The 26669-nt window shown below is 40.5% G+C and overlaps 1 protein-coding gene across 4 annotated transcripts in view; it reads right to left on the bottom strand.

Moving 5' to 3' along the window:
• Nucleotides 1-5892: 5892 nt before the first annotated feature.
• PSD3 (pleckstrin and Sec7 domain containing 3) overlaps nucleotides 5893-26669 on the bottom strand; it is a gene marked incomplete at both ends in the record, with an annotated part of 521001 nt that continues 500224 nt past the window's right edge. For all 4 annotated transcript variants that reach the window (XM_080710180.1, XM_080710181.1, XM_080710182.1 and 1 more), the window contains 2 exons: nucleotides 5893-6108; nucleotides 25604-25747. In XM_080710180.1, the coding sequence (XP_080566306.1) occupies nucleotides 5893-6108; nucleotides 25604-25747 (360 nt within the window). The remainder of the gene's footprint in view (nucleotides 6109-25603; nucleotides 25748-26669) is intronic.

The raw sequence follows: 26669 nt of genomic DNA, 5'->3' as shown, positions 1-26669 counted from the left end.
TTGCACGTCAAGAACAAATTTGGAAATAGGATAGAGTTGTAAAAACAGTTCGAGACTGAAATAATACTTAATAATAGTAGTAGTAATAATAATAATAATAATAATAATAATAATAATAATAACACCCTCAAATGTCACTAACAACACACTACTGTGGCCTGGAGTCGAAGGGCAGTCTCCCACCCCGTGATTCCAATTCTCTGAATCAGATACGAAGACACAAGGCAGCGTATCGAAACAAAAGACACTGCACTCAATCACTCACTCAGACACACTCAGTCGCTACTTTAAATATACCAAACATGCTGGTTAATAAAACTTTAGTCTCTAGTTGTCTATTTACACACTATAATATAAGCAATAAAGTCAAACAACTAAGGCCAGTGGCTCTTCTTTGGGGAGAGGCAGGAAAAAAAGAGACCTAAGTATAAAAATATTAAATAAAGGTTTAACCTGGTCCTCGAGTCCTTTTGTCTGTTGACACTAGCTTCTAATCAGTGCACCTGCACACCAGAAATACAATACCCGATCTCGGGATGCCCTGATATACTTTAGCATGTGCGATATTTCTCTAAAGTGAAGAGGGTACAGATGCGGCACCAGGAAAGCAGTTTGATCTACTCTAAAATATACATAGGTACATAAATGATATAGTGGGTATTTATTTAATTCTTCTGCTAGCTATATTTTCTCTGGACTAATTACAACAATAAAGAACGTGTGCTCTCTAGCATCACATTTTGTAATAAGCCCCAAGTTGTCAGATCGACTTTAAGTGCTCTTAGTACTAAGGTTGCTAAGACTGCACAGGCTGCCGTTTCCCCTCCTCCACTTTCTTTTTGTATTTCCCAGGTTATAGCAAGTGACCATCTTGGTGTCGCACACTTTATACTTCAAGAGATTCACAAGGTTAGTTCAAAGTCACCTTTGCCCTGGTGTTTCAAAGCTCAAAGATGGACTCTGCTAGCATAAAGTCCTATTAAAATTTAATCAAAATATCACTCAAATTTAAGTTTAATAAAACAATACCACTATATGTACTCTCAACAACTGCGATATAGACTCAATCCTATGAGGTTTTTACTTGCTTTTTCAGATCACACTGGTTATTAAGGACAAAAATCATTTTTGATGTACATATACCATATACGAGTACACAGTCTACACATGGATGCGTGTACATACATACAGCTATACATACCCACAAGTACAGCATTGGCAGGGGACAGAAAGCATTTGCTTTGACATCTGACATACTGTCTATACAAATATTTTCCAAAAGTCTGCAATACAACAGATACACACATAAATTACGAAGGAGGAACCCAAGAGACCTAAGGAAACCTACTATATATACAATTAACTTGCAATATTCCCTTGCTGTGGCATTCAAGTCAATTAACTCATGCAGATTCAAGTATTTACTGACATTCTCTCTGCGAAGACATTCTCTCTACATGCAACGGGCCAATCACCGTTTCAAGCAGAAGGGTACCCACTAGCGTGTTGGATGCTATAGAGAAGGACTATGGAATTCACTTCTCCACGGAAGAGTGAGAGATGGAAAAAGAATCTGAGAGGAGAAGCAATGACAAAGTACCTTGCTTAATACTTTTGAGCAATCATCTATCATGGGATTATTTCACCCTGATTCTCAAAGTCCTCCAGATGATCTGATGGTGCAAGGTGTTGAAAGACTGGTGGAGAGAAAGCTGCGGACCTGAAGGTAGAGCCGCAGCCTGGCCTAGGTGAAAAGGCCAGAAATCTTGGGAGCAAGATAGGCTCAGAGGCTCATCTGCCAACAAAGCTAATCGGTCTATTTCTGAGCAACTTAGATGATCTCAAACAAAAGAAGAGACTACCGAAACCAAAGTCGTGCTATGATTCATAAATTAGACTACTTCGAACATGGGCTAAAAGACTACTTTGGTTCTTTATTTTGTTGTGCTAGTTTTACAACTGGAAAGAACTCTTGTCATTTGAAAGGGAAAGGGATCTTTCTCTGCTGAAATTAAGGAAGGGGGCTATAAGTCTAGAAACTTGACTGAGTCCACAAGAGTTACACTACAGAGATTTGGACCCATGCAGTTAAGATATGTAACATGAATTGAGGTTGAAATAAACTTAACTAATGACAATAAGAAAAAATGCCAAATAAATTGTCCAAGGAATATTTACTGAGCCCAAGAAGGCCTTCAAAGGAAGGCATGGGGAAACTTACTTCTATAAGATTAACTTTGTTTCAATTGTCAATGATTGGGTATAAAGGCAGAGAAGAGGTACAGCTCAGTACAAAGCAAGTTATGCCTGATCAGAGAGCATCCTCCCGCTCTTTACAGGAGCAAGAATACAGTAGGCAAGAGGCAGTTTGCGAAAACTCTGTGCAACTTGGTGCTTGGGTAGCAAGGAGTCTCATTCCCTACTGGTTATATAAAATCCTCCCAAACTTGTGTTTTTTGCCACAGAGGATGGAATATAAACCTAGTGGGGTTTTGAAAATCCAACCAGATTTTCTTCTTCCACAATGAAGTCCCTCATGCCACTTCTGCCTAGAATATAGTCTCACCTTTCCCGATTAAAGTAACAATTGAAAAACATAAGGTCTTGCAAATAGCACAAAACTGCTGCATGAGAAAATGACTTCTATCTTCTTTGCCTAAAAGCAATAAAAAAACGTACACAGAATTCAAGAACTTTCTACTAGAAGGACTGCACTACCTGTTGGTTTTACTGAGGTAAGGTAAAACACACAAAAATATTGCTTGGCTTAATTAGAGATTACTAAAAATAATATTTGCAAAAAGAACATTTCAGAAATGCCTATGGCCTGGGAATAAAATAGGACTCTGTAGGCTAGTAACTAAATTTGTTCACCAGTCTCTGATACCTCCCTGTAAAAACCAGTGGGTGAAATAGGGACAAATCCCCTAAACACTCAGATTTATATGTGGGCCACTTCTGGGGTCAGTTTTGCACCAAGACTCTCACCAATGTGTTTTCATGACTTATCAAGATTTTCTACACTACAGATTAACTTTGAAGTATTTATGTGAAGAGGAATAATGACGTCCCACATGGAGAGAAGCCCCAAGGCTCCTGGGCACTGAGGTAGGGGTGAGGAACAGGTTTGAGAGGGGATGTGGGGGAGTACCTTTGAAAGGAAAGGAGGAGAGCTCCCTTGTACCGTAAATTGGTCAACAGATTTGAAGTAGCTATGAATGGAAACATCTTCCATATTTTTTCCAACTAGTTACCATAGGAAAGAAATTATCATAAAAGAAATCATGGTGGGCCATGGATCAGACTCTCAAAATCCACCCAAACCAGAGGCGCATTTCCTGCCATAGGGTAAACTCTTGGTCTGCTACACACAAAGACAAAACACAGCATCCTTCTGGAAGTCTCAGGGAAGAGGTATTTTCGACCCATCCTCTGAAAATGGACAACATCATGCTAAGGTATTCTGGGATCCTGGCTCACAAAAGAACCTTAACCTTGCACTTAAAGGCAAACTATGCAACACGGTATCCTGTATCTCCCAAAGTGCCCTCCTTATCCAATTACCTATCAGCGTGCCCAGAAGTCCTTGGAGCCAATATTAACCTTTTAACAATAATGGTGCTGTGGTGGTACTGAGGGCAATCAAGTATTTCAAGATGACTCTAAAAATCAGAAATACTGCAGCAAGGTACCTTTCAGTGTAATCATATACTCTTAAGTAAAATACACATAAACATTAAGTAAAATATACACAAACATTTTATATACATAGACATACATGGTAGGCAAACACGTTCAAGCCAGCCAGGGCTGTGAACTTGTTTTTTTAGTTACTGAAGTCCATTGATGACAGGGGCTAGGTACCGCTCTCCCTGCAGCTGGTCAAATACTTGGGCAGAAAACAAACACTGATAATTCAAACTCTAGAAGGAAAGAAGATTCGCTTGTGGGAATCTTGGATTTTGTAAGAAGGTACAAAAAATTATTCAGGTACAAGGACCACATGGGTAACGGCTCTGTTTTGTTTCACTGTTCTGAAACACAAATTTAGCTATTGCCTTTATTGAAGCAAGATGGAAGGGGGAGTAAGTTTTTTAAAGATGTGGCACAGTACCACTAAGCAAGCAACTATAGTCTTAGAGGGGGCTACTCTTCTCTGGGCACCAAAAAATATGGACCTGTACATTGGTGAAAGAAGTAAACAATAATAAATAATCTTATAACTAAATGTGAGTACACTATAACAATATATCACTAAAAACTACCATGAGTTCATAGCAGGTTTTCTCTAATTCACTGGAACCATGCTATTCATGCAGAGCAGCAGATTCTTTGGTCAAAGTACCTTCAACTAAGAAACTAAGTAAAAGTAGAGAAAAGTCCCATGGAAGGATAGAGAATATTCTACGTGATCCCCTTAGTTTTGAAGTTGGACTGTCTTGGATGATGGCAAGAGGGAACAGAGAGTTTCACGGCTTGGAAATCAAAAAGTTCTGAGTCACAGGGGACCCGACTTTCACTCCTTGCTCCTCCTCTACAAGGGAATATTCTGTTTATCACCCTGAATTTCAAAGGAACTGTCACTGGAATAAGCCTGTGACTGGAGGGTGAACAGAAGGGTTTTGAGTACAGAGAAAGAAGTGACTTAAAATATGCACAGAATTTTTAGAAGCAAGTTTATCTAGTGACAGACTGGAGTCAAGACACGGACATAAGAATAAACTAAGAAACTCTGCATAAGCCACCGGCAGATTCATCCATTTTCCAATCGCAATTCATTCAGACGATCCCTTGCAGATTTAGTTTAGAGAATCGATCGATACCCATTGTTGAACTGCAGCTGCTTTTTGCTCCATTATTTTATCTTAAAAACAACAACAACAAAAGGGGCTCCATTTTTAACATGATTTTGTTAGGATGGAAGACCCCAACATTCTTACAACCAGGAGATGATGTCATGCCTATATATATATATATATGTAGAGTAAAAAAGAATGGATTCCTGGATGGAAGGGTATCCACGATAAAGATGATTCTGGATTCCTAGTCTAGACCCTATGGGACTGAGGTAACAATTTCCTGCAGACCAAACAACCTGTTTACTGCTGTAGCTCCCAAGAGCCAACTCTGGCCACTCTCCTTTAGAAATCAAAATGAACCACGGTATTCATCGGTCCTCAGCCTTCAGTGGCAAAAAGACTCCACTATCTTGTTCCTTTGCTTGGCTGGAACGGAATCCACATGTCAAGCAAGCCAATGCAGCTTCCCTAAGTTCTCCAGTCCTCTCTCCCTGTTTCCGCAGGGTCAGAGCTCAACAGGGAGGGCGAGGATGCACGCGGAGCTGGGTCACTGGAACATCTCCACTTTCAGCATCCTACTCCTTACTTGAGAATCTATGAGTTCGAAACTTCCCCTCCGTGACTGGGCAAGATTTCACATATAAAGGCTTATGTTAACTCTGGCTAGAATTTACTAAACTACAAAGTTTGTCCAGTTTAAATGTTTCACGATGGATTGTTTTTTTTTTAAAACCTTAAAAAAAGAAAGTACAACAGTTGATTTGAGAATACATAAAACAGCTGATCAGAGTACAAATGAGAAACCCCAGGAGGAGGGATCCATAATTCATTGGAAATCATGATCCTCTCCCCCTCACAAAAAAGGTGCATTAGTTACCAAGTTGCAAAATAAAAATAAAAAATCATTAAAGCAAAGAAATCAAGAGCAAAGACAATCTGTACAGAAACTAACAAAAAATATACAATATAAAAAGTTACTAATGCACCATTTAGTCACAGACTAATTGTTTTTAATCGATTCACGGATTACCAGAAAGATCTTGAAAACCCTTATTTTGCTCCATGACCAGCACTTCCTGGCCGCTGACGGATCCTAAGTAACTTTTTGCTTAATGCTGGGTGTTTCAGGTCGGTGGTCCTTCCTCTCGGACACGTTGCGCTTGACCTTGGCAGTGACCGGAGATGAGTCTGGGTTCAACGAAGGACTCGAGTGCGACTTCTTCAGTCCTGCGGCCTCGCTGTCGTCATTACTCAGGAGCTCTTTGCCTCCGTCCTTTAGAATGCCCACATAAATTTCATAACGGGTTTTCTGAAGGCAAATTCAAAGAACAGTGGTCAGTACACGGCTCAGAGATGTGCATGCACGGTACACCTAGCCTTAAATACCCGGAGAACCTGAATGGCTCTGGAAGATTCAATTTCATTTTCCAAATGGACAAAACGCATGGGTATTTCTTCTGGGTACATGAGAAGCAATGGTTATAGGTCATAGGAGACTGATTCATTTACTCAGATAAAAATTAAGTTAGATTTCTTTTGTGTGTGTGGTACTAGGGATTTAACCCAGAAGCATTTTACCTCTGACCCACACCCCTAGTTCTGTTTTACTTTTTCTTTTGAAACAAGGTCTCACTAAGTTGTTGAGGGCCTTGCTAAATTTTTGAGACTGACTTCAAACCTGTGATCCTCCTGTCTCAGTCTCCCAAGTACTGGGATTACAGGTGAGTGCCATCACAGCTGGCTTTAAGTTAGAATTTTTATCACTGTTCTGAATTCCGAAGGAATGTCAGCCCAGGTTACTGGCTGCTCTGTGGAGGAACCGTGCATACTGTTAATTAATTGTGCAAGGTGTTGACGCCGCACAAGAGGGTCCAAGCTCTCAGAGGAATTGTCACCTCTGGTTTTCAGGGATCCAGTGGCTCTTGTGCTCAGTCCTAGAGTCACCCGAGCCTCCCCGACATGATCTGAGTCTCCTGTGAACTAGATTTGGATACACTTGTTCTCTCTCTTTCTTACTCCCTGTAACTCCACAATGACTCAACAGGAGGGATCTTCCAGGATGCATCCACTGTCTAGTTCCCTATGAAGCCATGGAACTTTCCAGAAGCTGATCTGGGTTTCCTTACTTTTTTCCCCCCAAGGATTACCCACATCTCCTCAGGCTATTGTGAATAGTAGCTACCAGAAATGAAGTTTATAACCAAGTTATTTTCTGATCTTGTTCTCATTGAACAAAATTTCATCAATCCCTTGATTCCTCTATCAGTATCTTTTTCCAAAAATTGAGAAGAATTTTGCAGAGACTTTTAGCTCTTACTGGAACTGTTTTTGTTCTTGATTCTCTCAAAACACTTATATAGAACACACACACACACACACACACACACACACACACACACATATTATGGAAAATGGTCTCATATTCTTGATTTGACATATTCTCATCAAAAGATGCTTGCCCCCCTACATGCCAAGTTTACATAGCTGTAAAGTGTTTTATTAGAGAATGTGTCAGCTCTAAACGGTCCCAAAAAAGGCAGGCAAATGCTGTTGGAGTCTATACTTTCAACATTTCCCTTGTCAGGTTGGGATTTTGTACTTGTCAGTTTTAATAACTGTAGAATGTTCACTCTGCAGGTTGCTTTGCTCACGTGGGAAGGCAGCTGCTCGTTCAGTTTCCTCTGGACACAAACTTTGGTCGATTAGGATGACTTTTACTGGGTGCCCACGTGCCGACTTCAGATTATTCATACAAACCATTCACGGCAGTTAACGTTATGATCCCTCTTTTTCAGTTAAGGAAACAAAGACTTGTTGGACAAGCTCAGAGTCAAATAAAGCCCAAATCATCTTAGATTTGAACCTAGGCATCATGACTCCAGAAATACATTTTCTTAAGCTACATTTTCTGTCTGGATATGAAAACATAGTTAGGTAACTGAATGATGATGACCTCTGACAGGCACTGTTGGGTGACCAATCAAAAGCTATGTTCAACTCCATCTCCTGTGGCTCTCCTACCGTGAAGGCTGATGTTACAACCCAAGAGGACCCCTCTGGTACCTAAGATGAGCCATGTGATATTCTAGTCAAGGGGATGTGAGTTCTTGATAAAACAGTGAGTGAGAGCCAATCCTAAGACTCCCTACCACCTCAAGATTCTTAAGTATCAATCACAAGTATCCTTATGTGTAGACCACTGTAGATCAACTGTTGTTGTGCATAGCTGAAAGCATTACTAATTGATATATGTTCCGATTTTAATGAGGATTAAGAAAGAATGTGCTATACACATTATCCCAGAAAGCCACCCGAGAACTGAACAAGAGCATTTGCTAATAAAAATGTTATCGGTATTACACATCAGCATATATATTGTAAAATCAGGGAATTGAACTGGGTGATACCCAAAGGACGTGTTGGGTCTAAATTCCTATTCATCCTAAGAATTTATAACTTAATCTATCTCCGAACTGGCTTGTGGCAACATTAAAATGCAGGAAAGAACAATTCCAAAGAGAAGATTTAGTAAAGTGATCCATAGGCAGTTTAAAAATAGACTCAAGAGACAGCGTAAGGCATACTATTTCATGAGGCCAAGGCATTTATGGAATGAAAGGAGAATGAAGGGCGCTTCACCCGGGTGAGGTGAGTGGAACAAAAGGAGAGGAAGTGATAGGGCCAGCTTCCTACTAGTTTTTGAAGAAACTGATACTATTGAGAAAATTCACTTGAAAAATACATGAAGGAAAGCCATTTCAGCTATGCGGTCTACAATTCCAAATGGAAAGCTGTTGTCTCAAGTAAATGACATCAGTTTGCCAATGAACAAAGAGCAGAGCATAGAGGTGTGACAGTGTGGGCATCATCGGATCAGAGGAAAAGACAAAGCAGGACAAAAGGGGAAGGGGGAGGAAGAAAACAAGGCATGCTCTCTTGTCAAGAGGAGGAAAAAGAAACCTATGTCAAGCTTATCTATAGTATCCCCTTCTTCGTCTAGAGTTCCTCCTATGACCCCATGTTTTCCTTCTTCCTTTGAGAGTAATCATGCCATCCTCAATCATTTACTCCTTAGCTGTTATGTATTAGGCAGAGTATCAGATTTCTTATTTTTTGTGACTGACTAAATCTCACTTAGTATAATGTTCTCCAGTTCCATCCTTTTCTCTGTAAATTACAAAATTGATGTACATCTTGTGTGGTTCCATAGTTTGGCTATGGTGAATTGTGCAGCTATGAACATAGATACACAAGCATTAAGTTTGGTCGTTTGGTTTCCATTCTGTTGGGTAGATACTCGGAAATGGTATTGCTGGATCATATATGTCAAGTTTATGCATATCCAAATGGATATGCTCCGTTTTTTTTATTGGAAAGGCTTGTAGGAATAGAAGTCACAAACCCCAGTAATACAGCTTTGCTTATCATTCTCTGAGACTTTTACTGAAACCAAACCAAATATGCCTCTTCAAAATATTGTAGGAGAGCAAAACTTTAATAAAACACCTATTCAGTAGGTACTAGCTTTCAGCCAGTCTTTTCAGGATGACAGACTCATCCAAATATGTGTGCCCTGTGAAAATAAAATTGTCTCTGAGCGAAGAAAAACAGCTCTGAACAAAGCTGTGAAGATCAAAAGGAATGAGTGCCGTTTACAGGTCTGTCCTTCACTGATCTCTTACCGTATTCTCTGTGTGTGTGTGTGTGTGTGTGTGTGTGTGTGTGTGTGTGTGTGTGTGTGGGGCGCGCTGGGGATGAAATCCAGAGGCTTTCTGCCTTCGGGCTATACTCCCAGACCTATTTTGTATTTTATTTGGAAACAGGATCTCACTAAGTTTCTGAGAGCCTCACTAAGTAGCTGAGATTGGCTTCGAACCTGTACGATCCTCCTGTCTCAGCCTCCCAAGAGCGGGGATTACAAGCGTGCGCCACCACATCCGGCTTCGTATTCTCTTTTTGAGAAGTAGAAAAGTCAGAGTCCTCCTATCAGGGCAATCCCATCTTTGGGAGAGTTGTTTTCCTTCTTCCTTTGAGAGATGGCATGCTTTTTTAAGACCAAGAGTGAAGTTGTTTTAACTACCAAGTTTTAAGTGAGAGATGGTGTATAAGGAAAATCTAAGTGGCAGGAAATATATCTGTAAATCACTTAAAAATACTTTATTTTTAATGGTTACACAGTACTTGCACATATTTAGGGGCTACAGTGTGAAATTTCATTACATGTACACATATGATGCTTAGAATAACTGGCATGACTCTCACTGCAAACACTTATCGTTTCTTTGTGCTGGGAACATTCAAAACCCTTTCTGCTATTTCCAAATATTCAGTAAATTGTCAGTCGTAGTTATCCTACCCTCTATGCTGAAGAACATTAAAAGTCACTCCTCTTATCTAGCTGCACCCTTGTACCTATCTTTAGGCAACCACTACTCTGTTCTCTACTTCTGCGAGATCAGCTTTTGAGTGTCCATATATAAATAAGAGCATACAGTATTTCTGTAAATATGCTGGACTTCTTCACTTAACATAATGTCCTCCAGTTCCATCTGGGTTGCTGCAAATGACAGAAACTCATCCTTTTTTATGGCTGAATTTTCACCGCATGTGCATTTATCCATCTTCTTTATCCATAGATGGATGCATCTATGGACACCTAGGTTGAGTCCCTATTTAGGCAATGGTGAATAGCGCTACAATAAACACAGGAGTGATTTCAATTTCTTTGGATATATACCCAGCAGTGGGATTGTTGGCTCATATGGCGGGCGGTTCTATTTCTAGTTTTTTGAGGAACCTCCATACAGTTTGCCAGAATGACTGCCCTAATTTGCATTCCCACTAAGAGTGCATGAGAGCTCCCTTTTCTCTTCATCCTTGCCAACATTTTAATTTTTTTTCTTTTTTTTGATATGAGCCATTCTAACTAGGTTGGGATATCTCATTGTTTTGATCTGCATTTCCCAGATAATTAATAAGGCTAAGCATTTTTCATATACTTGTTGGTCATTTGTTTTGCATATCCTCTTTTGGGAAATATCTATTTGGGTCATTTGCTCATTTTTCCCCTTCTTTTTGACCCCTTCTCCCCACATCCCTTTTATCCACCTAAAGATTTTTTTTCTAATTGGATTTTTTCTTTTATTGCTGTTGACTTGAATTCTCTATATATGCTGGATATTAATCCTTTGTTAGATGACTGGTTTGCAAACATTTTCCCTTGGTCATATCCAAAATCTCTGCCCAGACCAATGCCCTGAAACATTACATTTTTTTGGTAAATCTCTTTTTAAAGGTTTGATATACCAGAGACTAAAAATCTTGGTCAATGTTTGAAGAATTAACCTCAACCAAACAAGCTCATCCATGTTAATGTTGAAATTGATGCTTCCCTAGCTGCCTCTTCTTTAGTGCTAATGGAACTGAGATTTCTTTTTCTTTTTGAATTAAGGATGGTAGCATGCTCAGCATGTAAACCAGATATGACAACCCTCGCTCCTTCTGCCTGCCTCCCTTGCAGCTATGCGGCCTGGCTTTGGCCACTGAAGTCTGCTAGGGCACTTTTGGAAAAGTGGCTATTGCTATCATGGCAACAAGTGGCCAAAAGAATGTTTGCAGCTATGTTAGCCATTTTGAGACCATGAAATGAGAAGCATGAAAATAAGAAAGCCAACGCACTCATGAAAGATTAGAATTCATAAAGACTATACATCCTTTATGATAACCTTTAATATCCAGTAGCTACCTGCTTGTATTTTTCCCAAGTGAGATGCAAAGGTGTGTATGCTGTTTAAATACTGGGTGAAATTTCTGATAATTGGTATCCGAAAGCATTCTTAACTAATGAAATGGTCAAAACTCAGTTTTGTGTAAGTCATAAAAATTATCCCAATTGATCTGCACATGCAACTTGTTTTGTCTGTAGAAAATATATTTTGAATATGTTTTATATGTCTAGAATATTGTAATTATAGGAAAATAAATACAACGTGAAGGTAGATTTTTATTGCAGTCACCTGATAAGTTTTGGTTTTTTTTTTTTGTACTGAGTATTGAACACAGGGCATTCTACCTTCCAGGGACACTCCCAGCCTTACTTTATTTTGTATTTTGAAATACAGTCTAAATTGCTGAATGCCTCACTAAGCTGTTGGGGTTGGCCTCAAACCTGTGATCCTTCTGTCTCAGCCTCTGAAGTACTGGAATTACAGATGTGCACCACTATACCTGGATGATTTTTCTCCCTCCTTTCCTCTTTCTCTCCCTCTCTCCCTCCTTTCTTTTTGTAGTGGTGGGGATTATACCCAGGGGCATTCTACCTCTGAGCTACACCCCCAGCACTATTTTATTATTATTTTTTAAATTTGGAAATAGGTCTGGCTATGTTGCTGGAAGCCTTGCTAAATTGCTGAGGCTGGCTCAGAAAACCTTTAATCCTCCTGTCTCAGCCTCCCAAGTACTAGGATCACAGATGTGCACCACCACACCTGGCTCTTGATGAGTTCTTAATTTAAATACTTCTGGGGGATGTACCATTATGTTGGTGGTATTCCCTCATTTCCATATTTTCTTTGGAACGCAAAGGTCTGACCCTGTTGGTTTGGAGACACAAGAGCCACCATGTAGCAAAGGCTTGTCTCCTCTCATTCCCTTGACCTCGCTGTGGGGATGCCATGCCTGGCCAAATCCAAACCATAAACTGAGTGTGGCAGCCTGCCTTAAGACTGAGCCTCCCTCTCCATGGAGACAGAAGCATAGTTTATACCCTGCTGCCACGGTTCATAAAACACAGACACATTTTATGAGTATCTCTTATGGAGCAGTAAATGAAGAATAAATTTTATTACCCATTTTGAGCTTAAAAGCAAAGTGAGAAATTGAACCGATATACATCGAATTTAGTGGTTCCTCATTGGTGACTAGATCTCATTCTGATAAGAAGATACTCAGCCTCTAAATTTATCTTTTAACCAAAGTATACATTCAAAATATAGGAAATGCCAGGTGTGGTGGTGCATGCCTGTGCTTAGGAAGCTGAGATAGGAGGATAGCAGGTTTGAGGCCAGCCTCGAAAACTTAGTGAGATCCTGTTTCAAAATAAAAAAATAGAAGCTGGGCATGGTGGCACATGCTTGTAACCCCAGTGCTTGGGAGGCTGAAACCGGAGGATCGTGCAGGTTCGAAGCCAGCCTCAGCTACCTAGTGAAGCTCTCAGCAACTTAGTGAGACCCTGTTTCCAAATAAAATATATTTTAAAAAATAGGTTTGGGAGTGTATCCTGGAGGTAGAAAGTCCCTAGGTTTCATCCCTAGTACCGCAAAAAAGAAAAAAGAAAAGGTCACGGAGGTTTGGCTCAGGGGTAGAATGCCCTTGGGCTTGATTCCCAGTAAAAGAAATAAATAGATATTACCAAGAGTTATTATTTATATCTAGATTAAATAAACTGTTGGATCAAGTCTCTCATAATTGACATGTAATATCGGAGGGTCACATTCACCACTGGACACACACTTGGCTGCTAACCTGGGTCATGGAATATTGGAGGGAATGGGTAGTTGGTGCTAAATAAATAATGATAATATTAAAGTATTATACCTTTGCGCCAAAAATTTTTATTGACAGCCGGCAGAAAAGGGAGCAGGTAGGAAACAGAAGTTGAAACAACAACAAAAGATGCTGCTTTAATTCATTTAATTTCATGCCACAGAGTAATCACGAGAATGAACACAGTCCTCAACTGGGCACATTAAAAACGAGACAGAGAATATTTAAAAATGGGTCTGTGAAGAGCACTGTGGCAGTGGACAGACAGTCTCGCAGCGAGGTAGCCCACTGTTGACAGTGTCACTAAATAATAACTGTGGCTGTGATTTATTCTCTTAAGTCATTACTCAGCCTTCATTCCGCAGCTTGTTTGGGTATGTGTCTTCCATCAAACAGAGCAGAGAGAGCTGGAGAGAAAGGTGTGCTTCGGGGACAGTCTGCTAACTCTGGTTATGTTATGAAAGGTTTTGTCTTAGTCTCCGCAAATTCATTCTCAGATCAATTCTAAATAATCTCAGAGCTGCACGCTCAGCTTCCTTGTGTACGTAAGCTCCCACCCTGTAAACGGACTTCAATTCAAGCAGTCTAGCTGGATGATATACTTCCGCTATGTGGAAAACAACTTGGGGTGGGACATTTTCAGAATCCAAGAGCTATGGCTACTTTGCCGATGAGCATTCTGCTGCTACTTTCTTGGAGGCGGCCCAGTCGGTAAGCTGTGAATTTCTTTTTAAAAATCAGCTATTTCAGCTAGGTGTGGTGGCTCATGCTTGTAATCCCAGCATTTGGGAGGCTGAGACCGAAGGATCGCAGTTGAAGGACAGCCTCAGCTACTTAGCGAGGCCCTTCACAACTCAGTGAGACCCTATTTCAAAAATGAAAAGACTAAAAAAATAGGGCTGAGTGCGTAGCTCAGAGGTTAGAATGCCCCTGGGTTCTATCCCCAGTACTGCAAAAATGAAACAAAACAAAAAACAGCTATTTCCATAAAGCCTTCTGTAAGCATAAAGAGCCAAAGACAACTTAAAATAGTTAATGGCTGCTGCTTCTATTAAAAACTTTCTTCAGTTTGTAACCTTATTACATTACTTTTTGCTATATTAAGTTGATTTTCAATTACCTATAAAAATCCATTTCAAATATGTGGGAAAAATTATCTTTTCTTCACTAGCAGCAATACCTATCATAAAAGAATGCAAATAAGTCAAAGGCCCAGTCACCTGCTGCTTGGCTTGAATGTTAATTGCTTTGCTGAAAAAAAAATCACAGCCATTAATTTTCTTTGAAAGATGTTTAATCATGTCTACATATAAACTTACATGTATCTGCCTGAACAGCTTCTTTTCTCCTGAGCCCTGCATACCAACCATTTTATATATTTCATTTAGTAGAATAGTATCTCCTTTTGACCTAGGATACAGGAACACGATAGTAACTTGAATGGAAATAAAACTGTGCAGCAATTTTAACTTACTGCCCTCCCCCTTTGCATTCAGATCTTGGGTTCTAGCAATCAAATCCCAAATACATTTCTTCCTGACATTTCGTTTTTGCATGCAGGCAGGGTAAAAGGCCATCTTTAGACGAAATGAGCAAAAATTTAATAATGTCACATACACTGCAAAGCCATTTTTGCTCCTAGATCTCTACACTAACAAACAAAGAAATAAACCCCCAAATCAAATGCATAAAAGCTCCTGAAATAACTGCTTATTCAAGGTATAGACTGTTCATCTCCATTCTGCATTCCGGGAGCTGATGGCACAACTGGTTCCTGGACATTTTCTCTTTGACCTGGTAACTTAACACAGCAGCAACCGTTAAGGGTTCATATACGAAAGTGTTACAGATATAGAAAGTTTGCTGAAGACCTTAAGCATTAATGTTTAGAACTGATGTTACTAAGGCATGAGGCTTACCCTCTCATCAGTAGATAAATTCATCACGATGCGATTATTATTCAGGCAAGTGGGATAGAGCTGAAGAAGGTGGCTTTCTCGGGTGAGGTCTTAGGGACTGTGCTTGTGTTTTTTAATCCTCTGCTTCCTTCCTTGCTTGCTTACTTCTACTGATCTAAAAGCAGAGCCCTTGCCCTCTATCTGCTTTCTATCACTATGTTCTGAGATCTGCAGATGTAACATGAACTGAATCTTGGAGATCTCCAAAAAACCATGAGCAATATATCTTCCTTCCTCTAAGTTCTGTGGTCAGTCGTTTTGAATTATAGCAGTGAGGACATTGACTGAGACAGAAAGCTGGACTGAGATTTCATCTTTTCAAAAAGAAAAGTGTGAGTCTTTTTCCTCCCTGCATGCTATTCCTATCAGGCTTCACATAGTCTAGTAACCCACTGCCCAAATATAGCAAATATATTGTCAGTGCATACAGTTTGTATTCATGGCCTTCTGGGAAAATCTAAGTATGAATTCTGTTCTTTTGATTCAGTTTTCCTTTCTGCTCTACTGTTCTCTAAATATACTTTGTGAGCTTGACTTCTAAAAACGTGTTTAAAATGAAAAGTTTAATTCTATAAAATAATGTAAGCAGAAGTAGTCAACAGCTCAACACTAATACAGGCAGAAGGGGCTGAGTTAGAAGGAAGTGTCTTGAGAACTTTGCCTGTCTCCATTCTACAGCCTCTGCCTAGTGCTCATGGTATTCAGGGAATCCAGTCGGCGATGAATGGATTCAGAGGTTAATGTGGGTTAATAGGTTATCTCAAGAGTAGGTCTAATATAAGAGCCAGATAATAATTCTTCTTTAAATGTTTTGATATAGTTCAGCCAGGCAAGTATAGTATCGGGTTCTGGGCTTTTCTTTGATAGAAAGCTACTCATTGCTGATGTAATCGCTCTACTCATTATTGGTTTGTTCAGACCTGCCTTCTTTCCTTCCTTCCTTCCTTCCTTCCTTCCTTCCTTCCTTCCTTCCTATTGGTGGGAGGAGGGGGTACTGGGAATAGAGTCCAGGGTATTCTACCTCTAAGCTACACCTCCAGCCCTATTTTATTTTTTAATTTTGATAAATGGTCTAAGTTGCCGGGGCTGGCCACAAACCTATGATCCTCCTGGCTCAGTCTCTCAAGTTTTGGGATTACAGGCATGTACCACCATACCTGGCAGATTTTCTATTTCTTCATAACTCAGTCTTGGTAGGTTGTATGTATGTAGAAATTTATCCATCCTTTATAGGCCAGCCAATTTCTTGACATATAATTATTCATATTAGTCTCATAATCCTTTTTTTTTTTTTTTGGTGGTACTGGAGATTGAACCCAGGGGCATTCTACCTCCAAGTTAAACCCCCAGAACTTTTTTTGTTTTGAGGCCAGGGTTGCTGAAAGTCTCACCAAAATGCTGAGGCTGGTTTTGAACCTGTGATCATCCTATCTCAGCCTCCAAGTACTGGGATTATAGGCATGGGCCATCACGCCTACCTAATCCTTTGTATTTCTATGCTGTCAGTTGTAATGCTTCCTCTTTCATTTCTGATTTTATTTATTAAGGTCTTCTCTGACATTTTCTTGGTTTTCTTATATTTTTTTGTTAAGAAAAATATTTATTGAATTTGGTTCAGTATAATTTGAAAAACTCCATTTCTTAAAGGAGTCATAAGAGAATAATTGCAGATTAATATAAGTATCTAAAACCACATGGGGTCAGTAGGAGCTTTGACATCTTAAAAAGTTGTTTAGGCATCTCACTTCTCCATCCTCAAGTATCTCCAGTTGCTTTAGACGTCATTCTATAACCCTCTTCAATTTCCCAGTGAAGAGAAAATGAAGCTCATGATGAGCAATACGCTCATCTGGCACTTCCTAGACGTCATTCATTTTGCTGGATAGAGAAGAATTATATTTAAGCATTAGAATATGAAGACGCAGTTACATGCTTTTCATCCAGCGTAGGCAGTAGTCTTTGTAAAATGGAGGAGCCATCGATTTAACCTTACTCTCAGTGCACTGTACGTCAACGTCAACAAAGTCATTACCACAAGGAGACGAAATAAAGCTAGCTTCAAGAGAAGCTTTATGTCACCAGACCTACAGCCACAACCTCAGGAAGAAGAAAACAAAAATAAATAAATAAAAACAAACCCCCTTATCTTGTTTTTGAAAAGCAACTCCTACTGTATTCACCTCTTTCTGTTTTTAAGTGCAGTTATTAGAAAATTTGAAATCATACATGCATACTTCACAGTATATTTCTATTGGACAGTGTTGGTCTATATCCAGTGACATCTACAAATAGAAATGTTCTTGTTATGTATCTAACACTCCTAGGGATCTTTATGAGGATGAATTAATCTGATAAAAATGGCATTAAAATGTCATTCTTCTAAAAAATATAGAGTTGGAGCCAGGCATGGTGGTGCATTCCTATAATATCATTACTTGGAAGGCTGAGACAAGAGGTCTAAAGATTCAAGACCAGCCTCAGCAACTTAATGAGATTCTCAGCAACTTGGCAAGAGCCTGCTTCAAAATGAAAAATAAAAATGGTGGGGGATGTAGTACGGAGAAATGCCCTGGGTCCATTCCCCCAGTATCAAAAGAAAAAAAAAGACAGCAAATAAAATGGAAAAAGGAGTTGGAAGGAAATTTATTAGCTAGCTCACCTAATGCCATATCAAATTTATATAAGAAGGAAGTCAAGGCCAAGAAAGGTAACTACATACAGATACATCAGTGTTGAAGGCCACTAAAATGGCCTTCTGACTCCTAGCCTGGTTCTATTCCTAATTTTACTATTTTGTCTCTGCACATATTTGTCCTTTGCCTGAAGATAATTCCTTAAAGGAAAAGAATGACTCTCACTAGAGCAGGCATTTCAGGCATATAGTAAATAATTGATAAAGGAGAAATTTAGGGACAGAGAGTCATTTCACAAAACACGACTGGCTATTTATTCTTTGTTGTCAAATAGAGCCCTTGTTCTTCGCAATCACCTACTTAAAATGTGGTTCTAAAAAATTCAATTGCTGGGCTTCGCTTCAAAGGCATCTGTAATCATTTACGGATTAAAATTCAGAGCTTCTAAGTTCTTTTTCATCATGTAATACAAAATCAAATTCTAAATGATAATGCAAAAATTCTGTCTGTTATTAACTGAACTGAACATCCAGGCAACTGATCTTAGGTCATTGGGTTTGACTCATAATTATAAGACTGAGCATTCCATTAAAAGCAACAAAACTCTCCAAGTTCCCCAAGAATCTTATGGACATACTATCTCAGCTCCTCAGATTCAAACACAGAACTGTTTTTGTCATGTTGTCTGTAACGGAGATGACATTCAATTCCAGGGTAGATAAGTTACTAAGACTGAGAGATCTCTGCCACTAGATGAATAGAATTTCCCTTCTTTTGCTGGGGAAGAAAAGGGAAATAAATAACTGCTGTCTTCCTACTTTTATGATCAAGGCTACCTATAATTTAATAGCTAGATAAGGCTGCATCAAAAGGTAGGTTTGCCTTGCGGCAGTTGGCAGAGTACTTGGATATGCCTGGCACTGATCCTACAGAAGGAGAGGTAGCCCATACTATGGCTTTTACTATGAAAATTACAAATCCATGTTGACAAATGAAAAATTAACAATCTGAAGAAGTAACGCAATGATTTGCTCAAAAGGAGGTCTATCGAACTGCCCACCCCACCACTATGCAACACAATACCCAACAGTAAAATTGTAAGCTTACAACTTGACATTTACATCACATGTACTTCTAGATATGAGCTATGTTGGGTTTTCCTACCCAAGAATATATGACTGTATGTCATATATTCTTTTTTCTCAAAGATACCAATGTCAGAAGGAATCATGTTATTTTCAATGACAACAAGAACTAGAAATTCAGAAAAAGATGCATCTTGTTCAAGAATGTCCCAGATTAAGACGTGAAATATTCTGTCCCAGGAAACTTCACTGTCTCGTTATAGTGAACAGTTGTTGCTTTTAAAGTTGCATTTCCTAGAGTACTGGCCCTAACAGTCTTAAGTTATGAGCATATGCTATTCACAGTCACAATTGAGGATGGGCAGTTGGCGGAATTCCTGCACATTAAGTTAAGGGGACTGTATTCTAAGCCTGTCTTTGGTGTCAGTCATGAGGGAAGTAGATCTCTTTTCTCTTCTGTTGAATTGGAATCTGAGAACACATATATCTACAAGGATCCACCTAAATATGAAGAAAGTCAGGCATGGTGGCACACACCTGTAATCCTAGTACTTGGGAGGATGAGACGGGAGGATAATAGGTCTTAGGCCAGCCTCAGCTACTTAGCCAGACACTCACCCTCAGCAACTTAGCAGAGACGATTTCAAAATAAAAAATCAAAAAGGGTTAGAGGATGTATGTCTGTAATCCTAGTACTTGGGAAGTTGAGATGATTTAGGTAGACTCAGAAACCTACTGAGATCCTGTTTCAAAACAAAAATAAAATAGGGCTATGGGAGGAAGAATGCCTCTGAGTTCAATACCCAGTACCACAAAGAAAAACAAAAAATAGTGATATAGCTTAGAGGTAGAATGCCCCTGGGTTCAATCCTCAGTACATGTTTCAGTCGGCTTTGTGTTGCTAAAACAGAATGCCTGAGGCTGGGTAACATCTAAAGAGTAGAGATTTATTTGGCTCATGGTTCTGGAGCCAAGGAAGTCCAAGAGGATGGCACCTGGCATCTATCAAGGGTCTTCATGCTGCATCACCTGATAGTGAAAAACAACAAATGAAAAAAAAAAAAAACAGAAGGGAAAGAGATGGCAAGGGAGGTCTCAACTTATGTATCAGGCATCTCTTCCCAACATGGTTAGATTGGGGATTTAGTTTTTGATACGTGAACAGTGGGAGACACATTCAAACCACACAAGGACAAGTGATTTCAAAGCCCATGGTGAAAGGTCCAACCCATACTCAGAGCATATCCAACAGCTGCAGCCTCTATAATAGCGTTTGCAAACGTGGATGCCTTCAGGAGCCGGGCCATTAATGCAGTGAGAAAGCTATCAGGCGTGATATAATAGGAACAGTGGGAAGGAGAGGCTGTCTTTCCAGAGTGAATTCAAATTACAATTAAATGCAACACTGTGCTGGCCAAAGAATACAGGATGACATTAGGTCACTGTCACATACGATTCATTTGCACTGTGTTGGCCAGTTTTACAGCTAGCTCTTGGGAGCCACCTACCAACCTGTCCTTCAGTAAAACAGTCATGTTCGTAAAGTTTGGGCTGTTATATTTTATCCCTCTCCGTACTCAGGTCTAGCTCCATGTACGGATTAGTTACTCGACCCTAATGTAAACATCTTCAATGCTGAATGAAAAATATCTTGGAATAAATTGCATCTTCACTTTCTAATCACTGCCATTTTTAAAGCTGGAGAAACATAAAGCCAAAATATTGGGGCCAAAGGACGGTGCGATTAAGAGAATTTCTCCTCCTCTCTTCTCTCCCCTCTTTCTCTCTCTGTCTCTGTCTCTTGGCATCTCTCTTGTGGTACTAGGGGATTGACTCCAGGGGCATTTTGCCTCTGAGCTACAACCCCAGTCCTATTGTAGCAACGGGGTCTCACTAAGTGATAGAGGGCCTAAGTTGCCAGGGCTAGCCACAAACCTGCGATCCTCCTGTCTCAGCCTCCCAAGTGCTGGGATTACAAGTGTGTGCCACCACACCTGGTGGGAACTTCTTTAATGATGCTGTTTCTTCAAGCATTCAGGTGCTTCTCAGAATAGCCCACCTGCTGTACTTTGGCTGTCTGAAGTCTTGTGATTATAAATCTGATACAAATCATCTATTTGGTACAATAATAAATTCCATGTGTATCAGAAGAATAGAGACGAATAAAACATTTTTATAGAAAAACAAGAACTAGTAAAGAGTAGAAACAAGTTAATTTATATGATTCTGGGGCCATTTATGATACTTCTTTTATGAAATTGGAAAATCATAGAAAGTTTCTCAATTTAGACTTGTATGGTACGTAACTGTCTAAAAAATAAGATTCGATGCCACATAAATCTCTTCTAAGAAAATAAAAGCCATGGGTTTAGGTACCAGTTGAAAAAGAAAGTAAAACAACTGCCCCTTCTCCACTAATTAATGGTCAAAGAAGAGAGAAGTGCAGATTTAGCCCATCACAGCCCAAACCTCTCAGTGAAGTTTGATGCGTTCAGTAAAAACAAAATCTTTTTCTAATAGGTTACTATGGAAGTCTCCTGATTCTATGTAGACTTTTTCAAACCCAGAACACATCTATTACTGAAATTCTGAACCATTCACCGTGAGTGAGGGCCTGAAGAATTTCTAAGGCAAAGAAAGAGCTGTGAATTTGGCTCGCCACGAAGAGCTGTCTGTTCCCCAAGCAACCTGGGATGTGGACAACAAAAATTGCATGACCCTAAAAGCACCCCTGCCAGTATCACTACTGGCTTATACGGCCTGCCAAAATAAAAGCACTTCTGCTTACCAAGATTTGTGACAATGATAGGAATTGCTCTGAAGCCCAGAGAGCTTGTCACTGATGAACTGAGGACCAGGCAAGAGAGCTCAACCATGACTGCCATGACTGCAGACAGGTCCAGTTACTTCTCCATCGATGCCCATCTGCCCCCCTTCCCCAGATTGTAGACACTGTCTGCTCTTACCAGCCCCCAAATTTTGCTCTCCTGGGAGCTTCTGGACCTGCAAAAAGAACTAACACTAAGCTTTCTCAGAGAATTACTTCCTCTGGTGTTATCTTCTATACACAGTGATAAAGTTTCATTAAGTCCCTCAGCAAATATGTGTTAAGCACTCAGTCAACATTCTAGTATCTGGGGATAGAGGTATGAACAAAATATACCCAACTGCTCTCTCCCCGCTATTCAAGGAATGAAGACCTTTTTAGGAGAGGCTTGTGTTATGATGTTATGCAAAAAAACCTCCATAAACCCTCGGCGGGGACAGGTTCTGGTGGCTGAAATAATGGCAAAGTAGACTTCATGATGTGTCACTCCACTCTCCATTTAAATTACTGAGAAACAATGACTCACTTTTCAAAAAGCATTACTTTTACAAAAACCTTTTTCCCATCCTGGGAAGCACAGGTTAATGTGGCTCAATACACAATCCAGCAAGCTTGACATCTTAGTGTGTGTCTGATTTTAATGAGTTGAGGGTCCTCAAAGAGACCATCTGATGAAAGCAACGCCTCCCTAACTTCAGGTTAGAAGATGAAAATGCTGGCTCTTGCGGGCTACATTTTCAGGGGGCGGGGGGATTCCAAAGGAATTCCACAGGAGATTCCAAAGCAGGGTGTGCACCTTTCCTTGGCCAGGCAGCCGCCCCCACCTTCCGGGGACAGGATCTTCCCCTACAGAGTGGAGGGCTCAAAGCAAGGTGCCAGAGCTGGATGCAGGAGACTGAGGTGTGGGGAAATTTAATTACAATGTGTGAAACCAAACAGGCCTATGACTTAAGCTACTCCAGAAGTGTGAAGAATAACGATTGCTTTTTGAGAACACCCATTTCCCAAGAATGAACACGCCTACAGAAAGATGAGCTTCTTTGTTTTTATTTTTTTCAATATTTTTTCAAGTGTGTTGCTGGTAAAGGCTTTCATAGTTTTTGCTAACTTTTATCTTTGCCTAAAAAAGATTTCTCTCGGTATAGCCATCTGACCGCAGTAAAAACTTTATTGACCATGGAGAATACCAATACTTGGGTCCAGAGTAGAAGTTCCATCTTTTTTTTTCTTTCAGTCCTGGGGATGGAACCCAGGGCATTCTACCTCCAAGCTACACTCTCAGCCCGATTTTTTATTTCTTATTTTGAAACAGGGTCTCACTGAGTTGCAAAGGGCCTCACTAAGTAGCTGAGGCTGTCCGCAAACCACGGTCCTCCTGTCTCATCCTCCAAAATGCTGGGATTACAAGCGTGCACCACCATACCTGGCTCCATCTTTTAAATCAAATGTCACACTTGATAAGAGACATTTTATATCTTAGAAAGTGGCTTTTTCAGGCCTCCTTTATGGAATCCTTTCCAATTTGACAAGCAAGCGGAGCTCACAGGCTCGGAATCAACTTGACATCCCTGCCCACTGAGAGCTCATGGTCTTGAGTATTTCTTTCTTATCCATGGTCTTGGAATGTAGAGATATAAACACAGGCTAAAACGACTTTGACATAAGGCAAATGTGGCAAGTGCTGTAGCAGATTATCCGCAGCTGGGAGGTCAAGGCAGGTTTTTATAGGAGTGATTTGGCTGTGCCTTGAAGGATGAGCGGGACTTGCAGAAATGAAGGTGGTGGGTATCCATCTTCATTATCCATAGCATTAGAGGCAGAAGAAAGTAGAACAACTAAGGTATACAAATGTGTCTGGGCAGAAGAGGTAGAAATGTGACTTAAGCACACAGAGACTGTTGTGGGAATGAACAATGTTGAAGAAAGGTATAGGGAGCCAAGTCCTCTAAGATCCAGGACTGGGGTTTTATTCAGAAGGTAATTGGGGGTGGGTGGGTTGTGTGTGGGAAAACTCAGGTAGCTGTGGAATGGACCAGTGACATCCTCTAGGATGAGTCTCAGATAAAGTACTGGAAAAGGATGCTGTATGAACAGAAGGAAGAGAGACTGCAGGATCACCTGCCAGGTTCCAGTGATGCTAGAGAGCCAGGACTGGGGCAGAGGGGGTAGGAAAGCCATGCCCATGGCGAGGCAGGGACAGGTGCGTGACGCTGCCGAGGCAAGCTGGGGTTGAGGAGCCCAGGTGACTCTAGTGTCAAGCCTGGGGAGGAAACAGGATGGTAAAGGGTCTGAAAGAGAAGAGTGAGGGAGATAAAGGGAACTAGAGCTGAAGCGAGTAGGAATGGCTACAGAAGAATTCAGCTCACTCAATAGAAAAAGAAGCCGGGAGTAGTGGCGCACGCCTGTAATCCCAACATTCAGGAGGCTGAGACCAGAAGATCGCGGTTCTCGGACAGCCTCATCTACTTAACGAGGCCCTTTGCAACTCAGTGAGACCCTGTTTCAAAAATACAAAGACTAAAAAATAGGGTTGGGGTTGTAGCTCAGAGGTAGAAAGCCCCTGGGTTCCATCCCCAAAGGGGAAGAGCTAGAGGACCTTGATGCTAATTTGGGAGAAAACTTAGCTAACAGAAACATTTGGTAATACATTGCTTGCAGGTTGCTTTTAAATACTGTGCCTTCACTTTATAATAGCCAAAAATATGGAACCAACCTAGATCTCCATCAAAAGATGAATGGATTGCAAAATTATGGGAAATACACGCAATGGAATTCTACTCAGCTATAAAGAAGAATAAAATAATAGTGTTTGCAAGAAGATGGAAGGAACTAGAGAAAATTATGTTAAGTGAGATTAGTCAAGCACAGAAAGAGAAGGGACATATGTTTTCTCTAATATGCCCAAGCTAGGGAGTAGTGGTAATACCAGAGGGGCTCCAGATGATGGAGGGGAAATCTCAGCAAAGCTTGAATGGAAGGATAGGAGAGGAAGAAAGCTGAGGTTGTTCAATGGAAGAGCTATATACGAATATGTGTAATAGCATAAATACAACATGGTTAACCTGGATATTCTCTATTGGGAGGGGAGAAGGGAAATGGAGGGGGAAGGGCATGAAGCACAATCTAAATGTACACCACTTTCAATATGTTCCACTTATAAAAAATAAAAATTAAAAATTGAAAAATAAAACAAAACAAAACAAAAATAAATAAATAAATACTGTGCCTTTCCAATGTCACCGGGATCCTCACCATTCTTTCCAATGACCATACCTGCCATAGTATCAAAATGCACCACGACTTAAGTTTTCAATCCCCTTGGGAAGGCCAGCGAGTACCGAGAAGAGAAATGCCCTGGTGTTGCCCAACAATAAGAATGTGCAGCAAAAGGCTGATGCCCCCCATCACCCCGTAGCTCATTCCCTTTGCTGCAGTTTTCTGGACTCAAACTGTGCTGGACAAGTCATGGGGACTTAGAGGCAGCTGTCTACCTGGCCAAGTCCCTCTACAGAACACACTATCCCAAACAGGTAGGCCATTTGCGTTTAAATGTATAAACTGGCAGCCACTCTGATGTTTGTTTGACACATAAATACAATCACAAACACAGGGAGGGGGAGCATCAGAACCATCCTAGGAGTTCCTGTGTTAAAAGCAGGGTCAACGTGAGCTCCCCACGGATACAGCAACTATTCGAAGCTTTTTCTGTGTGGACAAATCATCCAATAAGCACTTGTTAGCATTGGGGTCAGTGTACCTCAAATTCCAGATAGTGATCTTTCAGCTTGTACTCGTCCACGTCCTTGGCTTTGACCTTCTTGTCAGGGGGGTAGGAGCGATGCTCACTCAGCTCAGTGGTGATCTGCTTCAGCTTGCTCTCATGAGACTTCAGCTGTTCCTCCTGCAGAAAGCACGAAGCCATTTAGTGGACAGTGCTTTTAACAGCTCCTTATGTGGCTTTCAGTTTGATGGCTTTCAGTCATCAGAGATCAAAGTGGTCCAGCGGGCCTCTGCTCTGAACATCCCCATGTTCTCACGCCAGTGTCGACATATTCCTTCCCAGGATGGCAACTCAGGCCAGCCTCTATAACCTGGCCCTTATCATTATCACAGACCTAATGGTTTCAGAGCCTTTATCGGATGGAGTCACCAAGTTGATACTGGACTTCTTAAAAGAAACTGTGATGGGCAAGATCTACTGAATGGTTAAGTGCCAAGCCCGAGAGCCATACAACTTGGCTTCTCTATACCCTACCCACTCAGCAATACTGATGTTTCCCATCTAGCATTAGAAAGAATGCCTGTCTGAATAGTTTTCCTTTTTGAGATAAAGCAGTGCTATAAAGAGGTACACTTTTTCCTCCCCTAAAACTTATCAAATGCTCTTTGAAAAAAAAAAATGCAATGATCTGTTTTCCCATCCAAAGTACCAGAAGTTCTCACCTTCTTTGACTTCACTGAACCAAAGTGACCATTCATTCAGTTAAAATGAACTGACTGATTAGTGCTTAAAAACCATCATGACAGGCACCAGGCACCCATGCACCATGGCGGATCCTATGTCAAAGGATTTCCACTCTGGTGGCACCATTTTATCACCTTAGCAATAATGACCTAGAATGATATGCTACTGAACCCTCTTGTAGTGTCTTTAACTCATTCCTGAGACAAAGGCTTTACCATTCTCAATCATCCCTAAAGTTGTATGGCTGCCTTCGACGTGCAAAGTGTCCAAGTTCCCGAGTATCAATTTCCCATGTGCAATAAGAAGTAAGAACTGATTAAAACTAGGCACTGAGTTTGTTTCATATAGCATTCATATA

Source organism: Muscardinus avellanarius (assembly GCF_963383645.1).
Source record: "Muscardinus avellanarius genome assembly, chromosome: 14".
Taxonomy (NCBI): domain Eukaryota; kingdom Metazoa; phylum Chordata; class Mammalia; order Rodentia; family Gliridae; genus Muscardinus; species Muscardinus avellanarius.
The sequence above is the reverse complement of the archived record's forward strand: the minus strand, read 5'-3'. Positions and strand labels throughout refer to the sequence as shown.